The sequence below is a fragment of the Taudactylus pleione genome, unplaced genomic scaffold, assembly GCF_031769625.1.
Source record: "Taudactylus pleione unplaced genomic scaffold, aTauple2 ptg000937l, whole genome shotgun sequence".
Classification (NCBI taxonomy): Eukaryota; Metazoa; Chordata; class Amphibia; order Anura; family Myobatrachidae; genus Taudactylus; species Taudactylus pleione.
The window spans coordinates 139,571-157,888 of record NW_028285338.1 but is presented as its reverse complement, the minus strand read 5'-3'; the positions used below and the strand labels follow the sequence as shown (position 1 = coordinate 157,888).

At 40.2% G+C, this 18,318-nt stretch overlaps 2 protein-coding genes across 2 annotated transcripts in view; both read right to left on the bottom strand.

Annotated features, from left to right (window-relative positions):
* The window catches only part of LOC148473299 (uncharacterized), a 30,345-nt gene extending 28,106 nt beyond the window's left edge, over positions 1-2,239 (bottom strand). Inside the window, exon 1 of the mRNA XM_088459832.1 lies at positions 2,200-2,239. Within this exon, the coding sequence (XP_088315958.1) occupies positions 2,200-2,239 (40 nt within the window). The remainder of the gene's footprint in view (positions 1-2,199) is intronic.
* Positions 2,240-2,280: 41 nt separating this feature from the next.
* The window catches only part of LOC148473298 (pancreatic secretory granule membrane major glycoprotein GP2-like), a gene marked incomplete at its 5' end in the record, with an annotated part of 155,052 nt that continues 139,014 nt past the window's right edge, over positions 2,281-18,318 (bottom strand). Inside the window, 3 exons of the mRNA XM_088459831.1 lie at positions 2,281-2,301; positions 5,567-5,720; positions 10,306-10,545. Coding sequence (XP_088315957.1) covers positions 2,296-2,301; positions 5,567-5,720; positions 10,306-10,545 — 400 coding nt within the window. The remainder of the gene's footprint in view (positions 2,302-5,566; positions 5,721-10,305; positions 10,546-18,318) is intronic.

The following is an 18,318-nucleotide window of genomic DNA, read 5'->3' as shown; positions in this document are numbered from 1 at the left end:
GTGAGGGGGGAGAGGCCGCAGGCTATATAAGTGACATTGTGGGCAGCCTATTTATATAATAGAGACATTTGCTGTAAGTAGGGGGCAGGAGTATTCCCTAATACCTAATCTGTGAGGGGGAGAGGCCGCAGGCTATATAAGTGACATTGTGGGCAGCCTATTTATATAATAGAGACGTTTGCTGTAAGTAGGGGCAGGAGTATTCCCTAATACCTAATCTGTGAGGGGGGAGAGGCCGCAGGCTATATAAGTGACATTGTGGGCAGCCTATTTATATAATAGAGACGTTTGCTGTAAGTAGGAGACAGGAGTACAGGAATATGTTACATGTCTCACCTACACCTGTGGGTACAAATCTAATGGACACATTTCTGGTGACTTTATTACCAGATTTATACAGCGAACACTCTAATTAACTGTTAAGGGGTTGGGTACGTAACGCTGGCACACACACGAGAGGCGCTCAGAATGCCAACGCCAGAATACTGACTGTTTTGAAATACTGACACCTGGAGGTATGTGGTCTAACCGTTCCCCTTACCTAACCCCTGACCCTAAACCTTACCCTCTCCCTAACCCCAGTACTTACCATCGGGATGTCAGTGTTCAGGAATCCAGTGCTGGCATCACGACCGTTGAAATGCCACCTACATCCACTGTGATGGTGATTATTACAATGTATCAGAAATAGAGAACGAGATAGGAATATAATGTACTCACCATTAGTCACACAACAGGCTGATGTTCCACCTCTACCTACCTGTACTTATTATCACTGAGGACGAAGTCGCACATCACAGCAACTTCCAACACTACAGCCAGGGCCGACACTGACCGTCTTCCATTACCAATGTACTGTAAGGGTTACACTGCTTGTACAAAAGTCATTTATCATAAATATATGAAGTAGTCGTTAGGGTGGGACAATGTAGTGTCAGTCGCTCTGACATCTATGTGTATATAACACCAGGACATAGTACTGCAGTATGTGTGCAGGAAGATTACATACTACATATACCATCAATATTCCCCAGTAAGCAGATGAGAAGGAGAATACATGTCTGGTCACAAATATACAGCCAGGCACAGACATACAGCTCTGCGAGACGAAAAGACATTATAAAATATAGTTATGCAAAAATAAAAGCACATACAGTTATATGTGGGGTGCACAGAAGTGTTTACAGACAGGCATTTGTGATTCTTCAGTTTTAGATAACAAATTGCTCTATTTGTAGAACATACAGACACAGTATTTATAGTAATTAGTGACATAAATATATATATATACCATAAAGTTCAGACTGATAAGATATACTCACTGTATATTCAGCGTGTGCTCCTTCAGACCATTGTTGTAAGAAATATAAATGAAATACAGAATGTAACATTTTTCTTTCCGCATTTACCAGGCAGCGAGAATTAATCGCACGGCGCTCTAGTCCCGGTATTATGACAAACGGCCCGCGCAATCGCCGTATCTCATTGACAGTACTGTGCGACGACTTTAGGTTTTGGTTACTGAAGTTCATTATCAGTTTTTATATTGTGCAACAATTACACTAAATTTAATTTAATTTTTTTTTTGTTTTATTTTATAGTAAACGTCATTTTCATCATTTCCACATAGACACATCCAGATCAAGGTCTGGGCAAAATTACCTCTATTTGATGATAATTAGCAGCAGTTATTTGAATTCACCAATGTAATTATTCATATTTGTAGAAGGTTTATTTAGGCTTTATTATATAGTTACCTGTAGGTTTTATTATATAGTTACCTGTAGGCTTTATTATATAGTTACCTGTAGACTATATTATATAGTTACCTGTAGGCTTTATTATATAGTTACCTGTAGGCTTTATTATATAGTTACCTGTAGACTATATTATATAGTTACCTGTAGGCTATATTATATAGTTACCTGTAGGCTTTATTATATAGTTACCTGTAGGCTTTATTATATAGTTACCTGTGGGCTTTATTATATAGTTACCTGTAGGCTTTATTATATAGTTACCTGTAGGCTTTATTATATAGTTACCTGTGGGCTTTATTATATAGTTACCTGTAGGCTTTATTATATAGTTACCTGTAGGCTTTATTATATAGTTACCAGTTTACCCGTGTGAAGGGACAGGAAGTAACCAGCTCACCATAAACAAGGTATTCTGCTACCTACCTGCTGCAGGACTTACCCACATCCCAGAAAGAACGGTGATATGTTACTATGTACATTTTACAATTATGCCCAAATTAATAACACTTCTATGAATTTCCAGACAGTTTCAAAATTAATACTGTAACAATACAAAAAACAAATTATTACAGGATGTAATATATTCATGGTGCACATTTACAGAAACACAGGTCCCTAAAAATGTGTGCTACAGTGTCTTACAGTGTGCTACAGTGTGTTAGATTGTGTTACAGTGTCTTACAGTATGCTACAGTGCATTATAGTGTGTTACAGAGTGTTAGTGTATTACAGTGTGTTAAAGGGTCTTACAGTGTGCTACAGTGTGTCATAGTGTCTTACAGTGTGCTACAGAGTATTAGAGTGTGTTACAGTGTGTTACAGGGTCTTACAGTGTGCTACAGAGTATTAGAGTGTCTTACAGTGTGCTACAGAGCATTAGAGTGTGTTACAGTGTGTTACAGGGTCTTACAGTGTGCTACTGTGCATTAGAGTGTGTAACAGTGTCTTATTGTGCTACAGTGTATTCGAGTGTGTTATAGTGTGTTACAGTGTGCTACAGTGCGTTAGAGTGTGTTTCAGTGTGTTAGTGCCTTACAGTATGCTACAGTGCTTACAGTGTGCTACAGTGCATTAGAGTGTGTTACAGTGTCTTAGTGTGCTACAGTGCATTAGAGTGTTTCAGTGTGTTACAGTGTCTTACAGTATGCAACAGTGCATTACAGTGTGTGACAGTGTGTTACAGGGTCTTACAGTGTGCTACAGTGTCACAGTGTGCTACAGTGTGGTAAAGTGTCTTACAGTGTGCTACAGTGTGTTACAGTGTGTTTCAGTAAGTTACAGTGCGTTAGAGTGTGTTATAGTGTTCAATTGTACAACAGTATGTTACAGTATGTTGTGTTTTACAGTATGTTAGAGTGTGTTAGTGTTTTATATTATTTTACAGCATTTTAGTGTGTTAGAGTGTGCTACAGTATATTACAGTGTGTTTTAGTATGTTAGTGTATTACGGGTTGGGTATGAAATACCAACGGCTTAAAAGCCGACCCCGGAAGCACGACAGATCAAAATCCCGATTTCAGGTGGTGCATAACCCTAAGTCCCCCCCCCCCGTGGTGCCTAACCCTAATACCCCCTCCCTGCACCCTAAACCTAACCCTCCCAGGGGGTGTCTATCCCTAACCCCCCCTTCCCCTAGCCTAAACCTAACCCTAAACCTAGGCTATTTAGAAACCTATCTTTAGTCCCATGCTGGGCTTTCAGTGTCGGGATTCTGGTGGTCGGCATTTTGACCGCTGGCATCCTGACTACATCCCTATGTTACAGTGTGCTACTGTGTGTTACAGTGTGTTTTAGTATATTTCAGTGAGCTAGATTGTGCTACAGAGTGATACAGTGTGTTAGAGAGTGTTACAGTCTGCTACAGCATGTTACATTGTGTTTCAGTGTTTTACGGTGTGTTACAGTGTGCTACAGTTTGTTCGAGTGTGTTGCAGCCTTTTACATTGTGTTAGAGTGTGTTAGATTGTGTCACAGTGTGTTAGAGTGTGTTAGATTGTGTCACAGTGTGTTAGAGTGTGTTACAGTATGTTATGGTGTGTTAGAGTGTGTTACAGTATGTTTCAGTGTGTTAGAGTGTGTTACGGTGTGTTAGAGTGCATTATAATGTATTACAGTGTGTTAGAGTTTGTTACAATATCTTACAGTGTGTTTCAGTATGTTTCAGTGTGTTAGAGGTTGTTACAATATGTTAAGGTGTGTTAGAGTGTGTTACAGAGTGTTAGAGTTTGTTAGAATGTATTACAGTATGTCACAGTGTGTAAGAGTGTCATACAGTGTGTTACAGTGTGCTACAATTTGTTAGAGTGTGTTACGGTATGTTACAGTGTGTAAGAGTGTCATACAGTGTTACAGTGTGCTACAATTTGTTACAGTGTGTTAGAATGTATTACAGTGTGTTACAGTTTGTTAGTATGTTACAGTGTGTTAGAATGTATTATAGTGTGTTAGAGTATGCTACAGTGTGCTACAGTTAAGAGTGTGTTACAGTATGATATGGTGTGTTAGAATGTGTTACAGTATGTTATGGTGTGTTAGTGTGTTACGGTAAGTTAGAATGTATTACAGTGTGTTACAGTATGTTATGGTGTGTTAGAGTGTGTTACGGTGTGTTAGAGTAAGTTAGAATGTATTACAGTGTGTTACAGTATGTTACAGTGTGTTTCGATGTGTTAGAGTGTTAGAGTGTGTTAGAGTGTGCTACATTATGTTATAGTTTGTTACAGTGTGTTGCAGTATGTTACAGTAAGTTTTGATGTGTTAGAGTGTTACAGTATGTTACAGTTTGTTAGATTGTGTTACAGTATGTTTCGATGTGTTAGAGTGTTACAGTGTGCTACATTATGTTACAGTGTGTTACAGTGTGCTACATTATGTTACAGTGTGTTACAGTGCGTTACAGTGTGTTAGTGTGTATAAGAACTGCTCTGACATCTGCTAAGTGTTGTATTTATGCCAACTAATTCCAGTAACATTATACAGTACATGATTTATCACTGGTATCTGCTCTGTCTCCTAATTGGCTATACTGTACATTCATTTTGTTTGCTTTCATAATCTATTGTGTATATTTTTGATATTTCACAAAAATGAATAAAAAGTAACCAAGTTTTAAAACAAATGTTTTTACAGCAGAGTGAGATTGTGAGAAAGGTCCAACCGCAGAGATACAATCAGCACCAGCTACACCGGGCTGCACTCACAGCTGCCTTACACAAGGCGACTTCTTACTTTGTTTTCACTTTGTTTTAAAATTTACTGATATTTAATGAATATGGACCCATCACCTGCCCGTGGCCCCAATAGGGAGTAAACCTACATCCATGTCTATAGAACACAGTATGTTACGTGACCTCACGCTGTGTGTACTCAGGAACCAAATGCAGCTACGTAGGGTCATTCCCAATTAGGACAAATCAACCCTTACAATCAAAAAGGTGGAGTTCACAAGTCATTCCTGATGTATAGGAGTCAGCCAGTGACTCGGAGATGCCATGGGCTCCTAGGCTAGGCATGGGCTCAGCCCACAGCATGCATCCCATCATTATACACTGAGCTCTCTCCTGAGGTGGGCCTACCCCTCCTTTTGTGCTCATATCTGTAATTATATTTTCTGCCTTGTATGTCCCTGTTCATGTGGGACCCCCCCCCCCCCCACTCTCTGTGCTATAGAACAACATAATAAAACAACTGTCATAATGGGCAGACAAAGGGTCTTTCCTAAGTATATCCTGGGATACTTCATTATTGTATCTGTATTACTGGGCTCAGCTCTGAGACCTTTGCTATGGGAGATATGAGTTACTGACCTTACAGCAATGCTCAGCGGAGGGGTCACAGAGCCGAGCGGAGAAGAAGAGATTAGACCAGGCCTGGTCTGTGAATAAAGATGACTGAACAGAGACTTTCGCTTCCATTGGTGTCCACATATTTATTATTTTAAACCGAGGATCATAGACCACCCTGAAAGGCAGAAATAGTTACAATGCAGAAAATAAAGCAGGAGAATAGGGAGCACTAGGCTCCAGCGTTAGGCTCCAGCGTTAGGTGTCAGCGTTAGGCTCCAGCGTTAGGTGTCAGCACTAGGCTCCAGCGTTAGGTGTTTTATTTTTAAGACTATTATTTTATTGTTATTTTCATTTGCTTCAATTAAATGAACTGGATAACACGCAAAATACCTTGCTCCACCTTAACTCAATCTTTAGCGTCAGTGCCCCAGTGACGGCGAGTATGGGTGTCATGGGGCTAATGCAGGCAATGTGTACAGTACTGAGTACTCCTAAACGCTCACACTCTTCAATATTGAATATAGAATCAGATACACAACTGCTTACTGTACGGTGTCATCTTAGTTACATTCTCTCAGCACAATAACGTTTTAACCTTTGGAACTCGCTCAATACTCAATATCAGTTGGTGCAGTTTGGATTCATTCCAGGAATAATATAACTAATACAGCAAAAGCCGATTCCTAACTACAGCTGTTCTGAACATTCCTCTAAGCTAATTGTTATAATTATATTATATGTACAGCAGGAGCCATTCAATACTGTGGAGTCGGGATGGTGATTACACTGCCGGGGACACATTGCAAACTTTGGGTGTAGGAGAAATTAGTGGCTGGCGTGGCGGCAGAGTGGATATGACTAAAGATAAAATAAAGGCAGCACCGATGATCCCAATATATAATTATTTATTGTATGTCAATAAAATTCAATAGTATCCAGATAGAAGATCGACAATCAATGGGCTGAATTCAATGCGATGATGAATAACCGCGGGAAGGAGATCCCACAACTATCCAATACACCGCTGCCTGGTTGGGAATTGGCTAAGTCAGAGAATGCTGGTTCTCACGACTTAGCCTGGGGGTTTAGGTGCGAGAACCGGCATTCTTTGACTAAAGTGCCGGGCGCACTGCTGTTAGCGCCACTCTAAGCAGGAAAACAGCTGCACGCTCTGCACTCTTTTGTCGGATTTCTCCTTGCATCCCCAGGGGGGGTGCAAGAATAAATCCTTTAGCTCACACATAAAGCGCGGTGAATTGAATAGCTTCGGGAGATCCCTCCTGCGGCTATTCATTATCGCATTGAATTGAATTTGGCCCAATGGGTCGACACCAGAAGGTCAAAGTGCAATAGGTCGAGAGGTACAAAAGGTCAACAGGGTTAAAGGGTTTACTGGTTCAAATGGTCAACACACATATGGTCAACATGCAAATTGTTGACACATTTTTTATGTATTTTTTCAACATTTTTTAGGTATGGTTAGGTACTTGAGGGAGGGTTAGGGTTAGGATGCCGGAGGGAATGGTTAGGGTTAAGCACTAGGGGGAGGGTTAGGGTTAAGCTGTCAAAGGGGACAGTTCGGTTTAGGCACTAGGGGGAGGGTTAGGCTAAGGTTGGTGGAGGGTCATGGTTAGGCACCAGTGAGAGGGTTAGTTTTAGGCACTAGGGGAGGGGTAGGCTAAGGTTGGTGGAGGGTCATGGTTAGGCACCAGTGAGAGGGTTAGTTTTAGGCACTAGGGGAGGGTTAGGCTAAGGTTGGTGGAGGGTCATGGTTAGGCACCAGTGAGAGGGTTACTTTTAGGTACTAGGGGGGAGGGTTAGGGTTAGGTTGGTGGAGAGTCATGGTTAGGCCCCAGTGAGAGGGTTAGTTTTAGGCACTAGGGGAGGGTTAGGCTAAGGTTGGTGGAGGGTCATGGTTAGGCACCAGTGAGAGGGTTAGTTTTAGGCACTAGGGCAGGGTTAGGCTAAGGTTGGTGGAGGGTCATGGTTAGGCACCAGTGAGAGGGTTAGTTTTAGGCACTAGGGGAGGGTTAGGCTAAGGTTGGTGGAGGGTCATGGTTAGGCCCCAGTGAGAGGGTTAGTTTTAGGCACTAGGGGAGGGTTAGGCTAAGGTTGGTGGAGGGTCATGGTTAGGCACCAGTGAGAGGGTTAGTTTTAGGCACTAGGGGAAGGTTAGGCTAAGGTTGGTTGAGGGTCATGGTTAGGCACCAGTGAGAGGGTTAGTTTTAGGCACTAGGGGAAGGGTTAGGCTAAGGTTGGTGGAGGGTCATGGTTAGGCACCAGTGAGAGGGTTAGTTTTAGGCACTAGGGGAGGGTTAGGCTAAGGTTGGTGGAGGGTCATGGTTAGGCACCAGTGAGAGGGTTACTTTTAGGTACTAGGGGGGAGGGTTAGGGTTAGGTTGGTGGAGAGTCATGGTTAGGCCCCAGTGAGAGGGTTAGTTTTAGGCACTAGGGGAGGGTTAGGCTAAGGTTGGTGGAGGGTCATGGTTAGGCACCAGTGAGAGGGTTAGTTTTAGGCACTAGGGCAGGGTTAGGCTAAGGTTGGTGGAGGGTCATGGTTAGGCACCAGTGAGAGGGTTAGTTTTAGGCACTAGGGGAGGGTTAGGCTAAGGTTGGTGGAGGGTCATGGTTAGGCCCCAGTGAGAGGGTTAGTTTTAGGCACTAGGGGAGGGTTAGGCTAAGGTTGGTGGAGGGTCATGGTTAGGCACCAGTGAGAGGGTTAGTTTTAGGCACTAGGGGAAGGTTAGGCTAAGGTTGGTTGAGGGTCATGGTTAGGCACCAGTGAGAGGGTTAGTTTTAGGCACTAGGGGAAGGGTTAGGCTAAGGTTGGTGGAGAGTCATGGTTAGGCACCAGTGAGAGGGTTAGTTTTAGACACTAGGGGGGAGGGTTAAGGTTAGATTTAGGGGTAAATTAAAAAAACATGATGACATTTTTTTGTGGTGACTATTTGTGTGTTGACCTTTTTTCCTTTCAACCTTTTGTACCTGTTGACTTTTTCTACCTCAATAGAGCATTTACAGTCACACAAAAATAATTATGTTACATCTCAAAAAAGAGAACAAAGACCCTCGTATGATATATTCTGATGGTTTAAATAGTACAAAATGAGGGGTGCTACCACAGACATATATATTAGATAAACAAATGAAATGTCATAAGTGGTGCACTTTATATTAAAACATAACTTTTAATGTTTCATGGGTTAATACCAAATATATGGAACAAAGAAATAGCGAAAATTGGTAAAATAAATATATAGAAGTGTGTCACAAAAGTCGAGAAAATGTGATTTAAAAACAGATTGTGGCACCTGTACAGTACCTGCCTCTTATTATGTCACAATCAATACATCTGTTGGGATTATACATTTATATGTACTGTAGTGATAATATGAGAATTTCCTTATCATTCATTTAGTATCCACAAAGATTATTACATATCTCCTCATATGATTGGTGTTTGGATTGCCACACGGAGTAGTATATAAACCCAGAATACGCTGCTTTGTACCATCATAACCACGTGTAAGGATTTTACATAAACCCCTAATGTAGGTTCAGACTAATTCAGCAGGTCTTGGATTTGCTCAGATGTTATAACGCTGGAGAGTGTACTAACATATATTATAAGAGTTTCCTCTGTTCTTAGCACACCCAGTTAGTCTAGGTCATCAAGGAGTAGTTTATTTGGATAGCTAGTATATTTAGGGTGAGTAAAATTCTGCTAATAATTATTTATTTAGGCACCACATATAATTCCATGATTCCTCAAGGGAAATATCCAGAACCGAATTATTCTCAATATTGCTCTAATATGCCCTAAAGCAATGTTTACATAGTTTTTTTTTATTGCAGCAAGTGTTTCTGGGAAATATGTAGATGTAACACTCAGTACGAGCAGCAGTGACACTCCTTACTGATTATTACAGTTGAACACAATATCTGCCCTTATCCTGGACTTGGAGCTCAGTTCGAGAACTGTAACCGAAATTTCGGCTCATCAAAATAAACTCCTACTGCAAATATAACCACAGAACACACTTCTGGACTTTACTTTCTACAATGGAGAATATATTGTTTGGGACGTTGGCCAGTGCTTCTGATAGAATGCTCCACAAGTGTGTCAGGCTTGTAGGTCCCGTTCATAACCAGCTCTTTGGGGTGTAAGACCGGAGACTGTGCGGCCGTGCCATGAATGGAAGCCTACCGTCTTAGCCTTTTCCTCAAATGTAGTTTTAACGTATCCTGGAGGAATGATTTGGGTCATTATCTTGCTTTAGGATTAACCCCTGACCAACTAGACGTAGACCAGAGAATATTGAATTGTGTAGCAAAATGGTGTGGTGGCAAAATGGTGTGGTAGTCTTTTTTGATCCAACTCAGGATCCATCCCTAAGACCATCTCACTTCCTTCTCCATATTTAACAGATGGTGTCACAGTAGTTTATTTATTAAATAGTGACTTGTAAAAGTCACCACTTTCCTGCATGTTTAAGCCCAATACTAAAAACAGGAAAACATGGCATGTTTTTGTTCACTTAAACTTTAGCTTTTAGACTTTAGTTCTCTTCTTACCTATGTATCATTTCAGGTTATTCTTTGGGACATATATGAATTACACAGATTCCGTGGCTGGCTGACTTCAGTCTCCATTTCACCTGGTTGTAATCAGCCACAGAACCTGTGTAATCCACGTGTCTCAAATGACTGCAAAGGGATCATATTAATATGTAATATGTATATAATGTGCTATATCTTACCCCTGCTCCATGATATGCACACGTGATGAGGGTGACAAATCGTTATTTGGAGAAATGAAGAACTCATTCAGAACTATGTAGTAACTCTTCAGCAATTGGGAGTTTTGGAATATGTAGATAAACAGGGTTGTGATATTATCCAAGCTTTCCCCAACAAACAGCGGATGGATGAATTGGTCATCAGTATAAATTACTGCGCAGAGGCCATTGCAGGCATTAACGTCAGTCACTGTGAGCGAGCTGCAAGTTATCAAGATAAAAAATATTCTGTAAGAATGTGGAGGGACGGAGAACAGCTACAACATTAATCCAGAGATCTGCAAGAGCTGCTCCTGCCCACTAATGTGTCAGTACAATATATATACTCATCACTAACATTTATATATATATGGTCAAATCTTACATAATAATACAAACGTCATCACTATCATGTTATATTATAATTATTTCAAAATAATAGAAACAAAGAAAAAATAAATCACAGGTTAACACAAACAGAGGAAACATAGAATGACATTAAATTATACAGACAATGAGAAAAGGAATGAACAGATGAAAAATAAATATAGGTTTACATATTGGCAAGATGCATAACAAATCAATAAAACAATGATAGTAATTCCTAGAAGCATTCCTAATCACAGCTTTGTCCGCACCCCAGGAACACTAACCCTCTAACAAATAATGAGGAAATAATTGGGTAGGACGAGAAGCGTCGTCTTTCAACTTGATGTAGATCTAAATGTCTATTTCCTATACATTATGCACAAACGTGTATAGAAACATTTTTTATAAGTCTTACTGTACGTGTTGGTGTTTATGTTTTCAGTGACACATTATGGGAATGTACCAATAGTGCACTATATATTTATCTTTTCTGGAAGCATCTTACACTATGTCTGCGACACATTATGGGAATGTACCAATAGTGCATTATATATTTATCTTTTCTGGAAGCATCTTACACAATGTCTGCGACACATTATGGGAATGTAGCAATAGTGCACTATATATTTATCTTTTCTGGAAGCATCTTACAGTATGTCTGCGACACATTATGGGAATGTACCAATAGTGCATTATATATTTATCTTTTCTGGAAGCATCTTACAGTATGTCTGCGACACATTGAGATTTGAGACCAGAAGGAATTCAGAAGGTACATTTATGGTTATCACCTGTTATCACCTGTTTTGGGTGAGTACAACCAATAGTGTGTAGTGTATAAAGCGATTCAGGGTACTACACCATGACGGTCTTCTTCTGATTTCATATGTTTATGGAGGAGAAAAGAGATGCGTCCCTCAGAGCCAGCTCCAGGTGATGTACCGCCCTGCGCAATGATCGTTTGGCACCCCCATGGCATGTCTCTGTTTTAAACATCACAGTGGGGTCATGCCCAGCACTTTGTCAGCAGCTGGGCGGCCCCCAGCCATCTTCCTACTTCGCAAAGCAGAGCCCCAACCTCCGAACGCCCTTGGGTAGGACAGTGGGACAGTGTCTTAAAAATTGGACTGTACCACTAAAATGGGATGGTTGGAAGGACTGCGCACCTCTATGGAGTGGCGCTCCTGTTCAGCCGCACTGGTTGAATGGCCCTAGAGCTGGCTCCCGTAATATGCTCATTATATAGAGAAACATGTATAAACTAGGGATGCGCACCGACCCCCGTGTTTTGGTTTTGACCTGTATCTCCTTCATGTTTTGGATCTGCATTTGGTTTTGCCAAAACTGCCTTTGCGTGTTTTGGTTTTGGATCTGTATTTTTTTTCTAAAAAATAATAACAGCTGAAATCACATAATTTTTTTGTTCCTACAGCATTATTAACCTCAATAATATTTATTTCCCGTCATTTCGAGTGAATTTTGACCACCTCACAATATTGATTTCTTCTAGTTTAGGGCAAAAGGTTGCATCGAGCTAGCTGGCTGACTTAGCTAAGCGACAGCAGTGGTCAGCACTAACATGTGGCAGTTCAGCTTACAACATGGCACATCAGGAAACAAATGTTTTTTATTAATCAAGACTGAGGCTTGAGGGAGTTGGAGTGTGTATGTAGTTGAAGCTAGGAAAAGGAAAGGTTGATTAATAGTAAATTTTATTTAATATTGCATTCCAAAGCAAATTTATGAGTGAGGGAGGAGGGGAGTCGTTTACAAAGAAATTTGACTCATTCACATCAGTCCTTGCCCCAGTTAAGCTCTTTGGTGGTTCCGCATTTTTTAAAAAGAATGAAAAAGGGCATGAGGCTAAATGCTTTATGTGGCCTTATACATGTCTGGACAATTTTAGCATTCGCATATAGAAGATATCAGCGTTGGTGGCAGTTCAACTTCCAACATGGCACATCAGGAAACAAATGTTTTTTATTGATCAAGACTGATGCCTGAGTGAGTTGGAGTATGTATGTAGTTGAAGCCAGGAAAAGGAAAGGTTCATTCATAGTAAATTTAATTTCCGTATTTTGTTAAAAAAATGAAAGGGGCATGCAAGAGATGCTGTCTATGGCCATAAACATTTCTGGACATTTTCGTAATTCAATAACCAAATGTCGAAGACTTCAGTGGCTGTGGCAATTCAATTATCAACATGGCACATCTAGGAAAGAGACTGGCACTGCATTGGCAGACTAGATGGAAGTTTAATAAACTATAACAATAATGTTTGTCATCTACACAAAAATACAGTCTGCAATGGCCCAAACAGCGCATAATGCAAAGAAAAGAGGTGCAAGATGAAAATGTCCTTGGGTCCTCCCACTGACGGGAGTAATGCTGGTTTCGCACCTGCCCATTTCAACTCTTGAATGGGTGGATGAACTATTAATGTGACAGCACACAAAATGGAAGCTCTGAACAGGAATGAGGCAGAAAGATTTTAAAGTCTGGTACTAAACATCTCTTATCATTGCGCTTCTGGGGTTATGTATGGGAAGGCTGGGAGGGGAAGAGGGAGAACATCTCCAGATACCATCACAAAATAGCTTCTCCATTGGTGCTTGAGTTGCATCTGACCAAACATGGCTGTTATGCTCAAGGAAAGCCAAGCCCACCAGGTTGGTGTTTACAAATCAAGGTTGAAAAATGGCATAAGAGTATTTTGTAAGTATACATATTTGTGATTTTAGTTGAAATAAATATAGTGTGAAACTAAAAAAAAAAACTATAAAATGTCAGAAAGCAATGCCCCAAACAGCACATAATGCAAAGAAAAGAGGTGCAAGATGGAACTGTCCTTGGGTCCTCCCACCCACCCTTATATATTAAACAGGACATGCACAGTTTAACAAACTAATCACTTCAGCAGCAGGGACTGCCATTTATGGCTGAAGCAATTAGTTTGTTTGGGCTCCCGCAATGATCTCTCCATGCACAAACTGACTTTACAGAGGCAAGATGTTGTCGACATCATCATCTGATTCATCACTCTCATCAGTTTTTACATCATATTCGCACAATATTAATTTGTCCCCGCTGGGATCGACCATTACAGCCTCAGGTGCCTCTGTAATTTTTGGACATAATTGGCAGTAAAGGTCTTCCTCGTGGAATTTGTAGTTCATTTTGATGAACATAATCTTTTCCACATTTTGAGTAAGTAGCCTCCTACACCGATTGCTGACAAGGTTCCCGGCTGTGCTGAAAACTCTTTCTAAGTACACACTGGAGGGTGGGCAACTCATGTAAAGCAAAGCCAGTTTGTGCAAGGGCCTCCAAATTGCATTTTTTTCCTGCTAGTAGTCAAATGACCATATGACCATATCAGATGGAGTCAAGGAAGAGGTCTCATTAATTGTGGCCAATTCTTTTAGACACGACCAGATGTCAAAACATGGTTGTGTTGACTCATCTGCATCACCAGTGGATCTTTTTTTGGGAAAGTTTAGTTTTTACATGGCAGTTGCACTTGCTGGAGAAACTGAAGGAGGAGCCGTCACTGCACCACGTGCTGCTTGAGCTAACAATTTGCTTACCAACAGCTCTTTCAATCCCTATAGATCTGTGTCCATTGGGAAGAAAGACATAACATATGACTTAAATCTAGGATCCAGCACGGTTGTCAAAATGTATTGATGCGATTGTAAGATCCTGACAACCCTTGGATCCTGGCAAAGCAAATAAATGACTTGATCTACATGTCCAACATACTTAGCAGAATCTCTTCTGCTTTTCCAACAGTCTAATGAGGGGCAATACCTGACTCAAGCTGGCAGTGTCTGAACTCACTTCACAGGTGACTACTTTAAAGGGTTTTAGCACTTTGCACAACACAAAGTATTTTGCACCAAGATGGAGTAAGGTACATTCCCCCTCCTCTTCCTATGTCATAGTTCATTATGTAGCTTTGGATGGCTTTTTGCTGTTCCTTCATAAGCTGAAGCATATAAAGGGTGGAGTTCCACCTTGTAACTACCTCTTGCTTCAGCTGGTGACAGGGCAACTTAAACATTTCTTGCAGGTGCTGCAATCTTCTACATGCACCTGCTGAATGGTGACTATGTCCAGAAACAAAGAACATCTCCTGCATGACTCTGTCATTTAAAAAAATAAAATTGCTCAACCAAGTTGATTGTATGAGCAAAACATGGGATATGTTGGAATTCACCCAGGTGTAAGGCTCTCACAATATTTTTGGCATTGTCAGAAATCAACAATTCCTGGGGAGAGTCCAAGTGGGGTAAGCCATTTTGCAATGACTTCCCTGAGTATTTCTAAGAGGTTGTCAGCAATATGTCTCTTAGTGAAACTGGTGATACACAGAGTGGCCTGCCAATGTATGAGCTGCTGTTCTTGCTGCTACTGCTGTTGTTGCCACTGAAGTGGTGCCACCCACTGGGCTGTTACAGTCAAGTAATCTTGTGTTTGCACTGTTCCACTTGTCCACATATCTGTTGTAAAGCGGACAGTTGGTACAATGGCATTTTGGAGGAACTAATTAAGTTTTTCTAATGTCCCTATACAGGCTGGGAATTGCTTTTCTATTGAAGTGGAATCTAGATGGGATTTGGTAGTGGGGACACAGGACCTCAATTAACAGTCTAAAACCCACTACACTAATGGCGGATATTGAACGCATAGCTAATATCAGCATAGATGTTATGGTGTCAGTGACCAGTTGTGCAACTGGGTGATTGCTGTCATACTTGTTCCTCCTTGCAAAGGATTGTTTAACAGTAGTAGTCTTCCTGGTCCCCTACTGGGATGAAGATCCACTCCCAATGCCAGCAGCAGCAGGTGTAGCGCTCAAGGATTCTTTTAAGGTACCCTGGATAAGCGAGGACTGAGTTAGCCTTATCAAATTGGATGCAGGACTACTTCTGGTCATTATTGAGGATATTGTTGATGAAGGTGTTGGTAGTGAAGATGGCAGGTGCTTGGATCTAGCAGAGAGAATGGAGCTAGCTGTCTCTAGAATGGACTGCTTGTTGTGATCAGCTGTGTAACTGGGTGACTGCTGACATACTTGCTCCCCCTTGCAAAGGATTGTTTAACAGTTAATTGTTTTTTAAAGTACTACTAGTAGTCTTCCTGGTCACCCTCTGGTATAAAAATCCACTCCCAGCAACTGCAGCAGTAGACATAGCGCTCAAATATTCTTCTGAGGCATGGGCTGATGTGAATGATTTAAATATTTTTTGTAAATGCCTCCACTCCTCACTTTGCTTCAGAATCAAAAAATGAAATAAAATGTACTACTAATCAAATCTTCTTTTCCCTGCCTTCAACTACATACATACTCCAACTCCCTCAGGCCTCTTGAATAATAAAAAATTTGTTTCCTGATGTGCCATGTTGGAAATTGAACTGCCACAACTGCTGAAAACTTTGACATGCAGTTTGCTGAATGCCAAAAATGTTCCCGAAATGTTTATGGCCACAGACAGCATTTCCTGCATGCCCCATTAATTTAAAAAAATAATCTGAACCACCAAGTTGATTTTTTTGCCAAAACTTGGGAGATATTGTTCACCCATGCTTTCCTCTCCTCCCTCATAAATTTGCTATGGAATAAAAAAATTAAATCAAATTTACTACAAAGCAACCCCTCCTGTCCCTGCCCTCAAATACATACATACTCCAAATCCCTCTGGCCTCAGTCTTGATTAATAAAAAACATTTGTTTCCTTATGTGCCATGTTGTAAACTGAACTGCCACATGTTAGTGCATACCACTGCTGTCGCTTAGTTAAATCAGCCAGATAGCTTAGTGCAAATTTTGGGCCTAAACTGGATGAAATCAATATTGTGAGCTGTGAAGTTGTCAAAATTGACTAGAAATTAGTGGAAATTAATGTTATTGAGGTAAATAATACTGTAGGAACAAAAAAGCCCAAATTATGTGATTTTAGCAGTTTTTTATACTTAAAAAAAAACACAGATCCAAAACCAAAACATGAACGAGATACAGATCAACTCTTGTCCATATGTAATATATACTATACATACTCTGGTCCATATGTAATATATACATACTCTGGTCCATGTGTAATATATACATACTCTGGTCCATGTGTAATATACTGTATACATACTCTGGTCCATGTGTAATATATACATACTCTGGTCCATGTGTAATATATACATACTCTGGTCCTTGTGTAATATATACATACTCTGGTCTATGAGTGATATATACATACTCTGACCCATGTGTAATATATACATACTCTGACCCATTTGTAATATACTGTATACATACTATGGTCCATGTGTAATATATACATACTCTGGTCAATGTGTGATATATACATACTATGACCCATGTGTAATATATACATACTCTGACCCATGTGTAATATACTGTATACATACTCTGGCCCATGTGTAATATATACATACTCTGACCCATGTGTAATATATACATACTCTGACCCATGTGTAATATACTGTATACATACTCTGGTCCATGTGTAATATATACATACACCGGTCCATGTGTAATATATACATACTCTGGTCCATGTGTACTATATACATACTCTGGCCCATGTGTAATATATACATACTCTGACCCATGTGTAATATATACATACTCTGACCCATGTGTAATATATACATTCTCTTGCCATGTGTAATATATACATACTCTGACCCATGTGTAATAGATACATACTCTGACCCATGTGTAATAGATACATACTCTGACCCATGTGTAATAGATACATACTCTGACCCATGTGTAATATATACATACTCTGGCCCATGTGTAATATATACATACTCTGGTCCATATGTAATATATACATACTCTGGTCCATGTGTGATATATACATACTCTGGTCCATGTGTACTATATACATACTCTGGTCCATGTGTACTTTATACATACTCTGGTCCATGTGTAATATATACATACTCTGACCCATGTGTAATATATACATTCTCTTGCCATGTGTAATATATACATACTCTGACCCATGTGTAATAGATACATACTCTGACCCATGTGTAATAGATACATACTCTGACCCATGTGCAATATATACATACTCTGGCCCATGTGTAATATATACATACTCTGGTCCATGTGTAATATATACATACTCTGGTCCATGTGTGATATATACATACTCTGGTCCATGTGTACTATATACATACTCTGGTCCATGTGTACTATATACATACTAAGGTCCATGTGTAATATATACATACTCTGACCCATGTGTAATATATACATTCTCTTGCCATGTGTAATATATACATACTCTGACCCATGTGTAATAGATACATACTCTGACCCATGTGTAATAGATACATACTCTGACCCATGTGTAATAGATACATACTCTGACCCATGTGTAATATACTGTATACATACTCTGGTCCATGTGTAATATATACATACTCTGGTCCATGTGTAATATATACATACTCTGGTCCTTGTGTAATATATACATACTCTGGTCTATGAGTGATATATACATACTCTGACCCATGTGTAATATATACATACTCTGACCCATTTGTAATATACTGTATACATACTATGGTCCATGTGTAATATATACATAC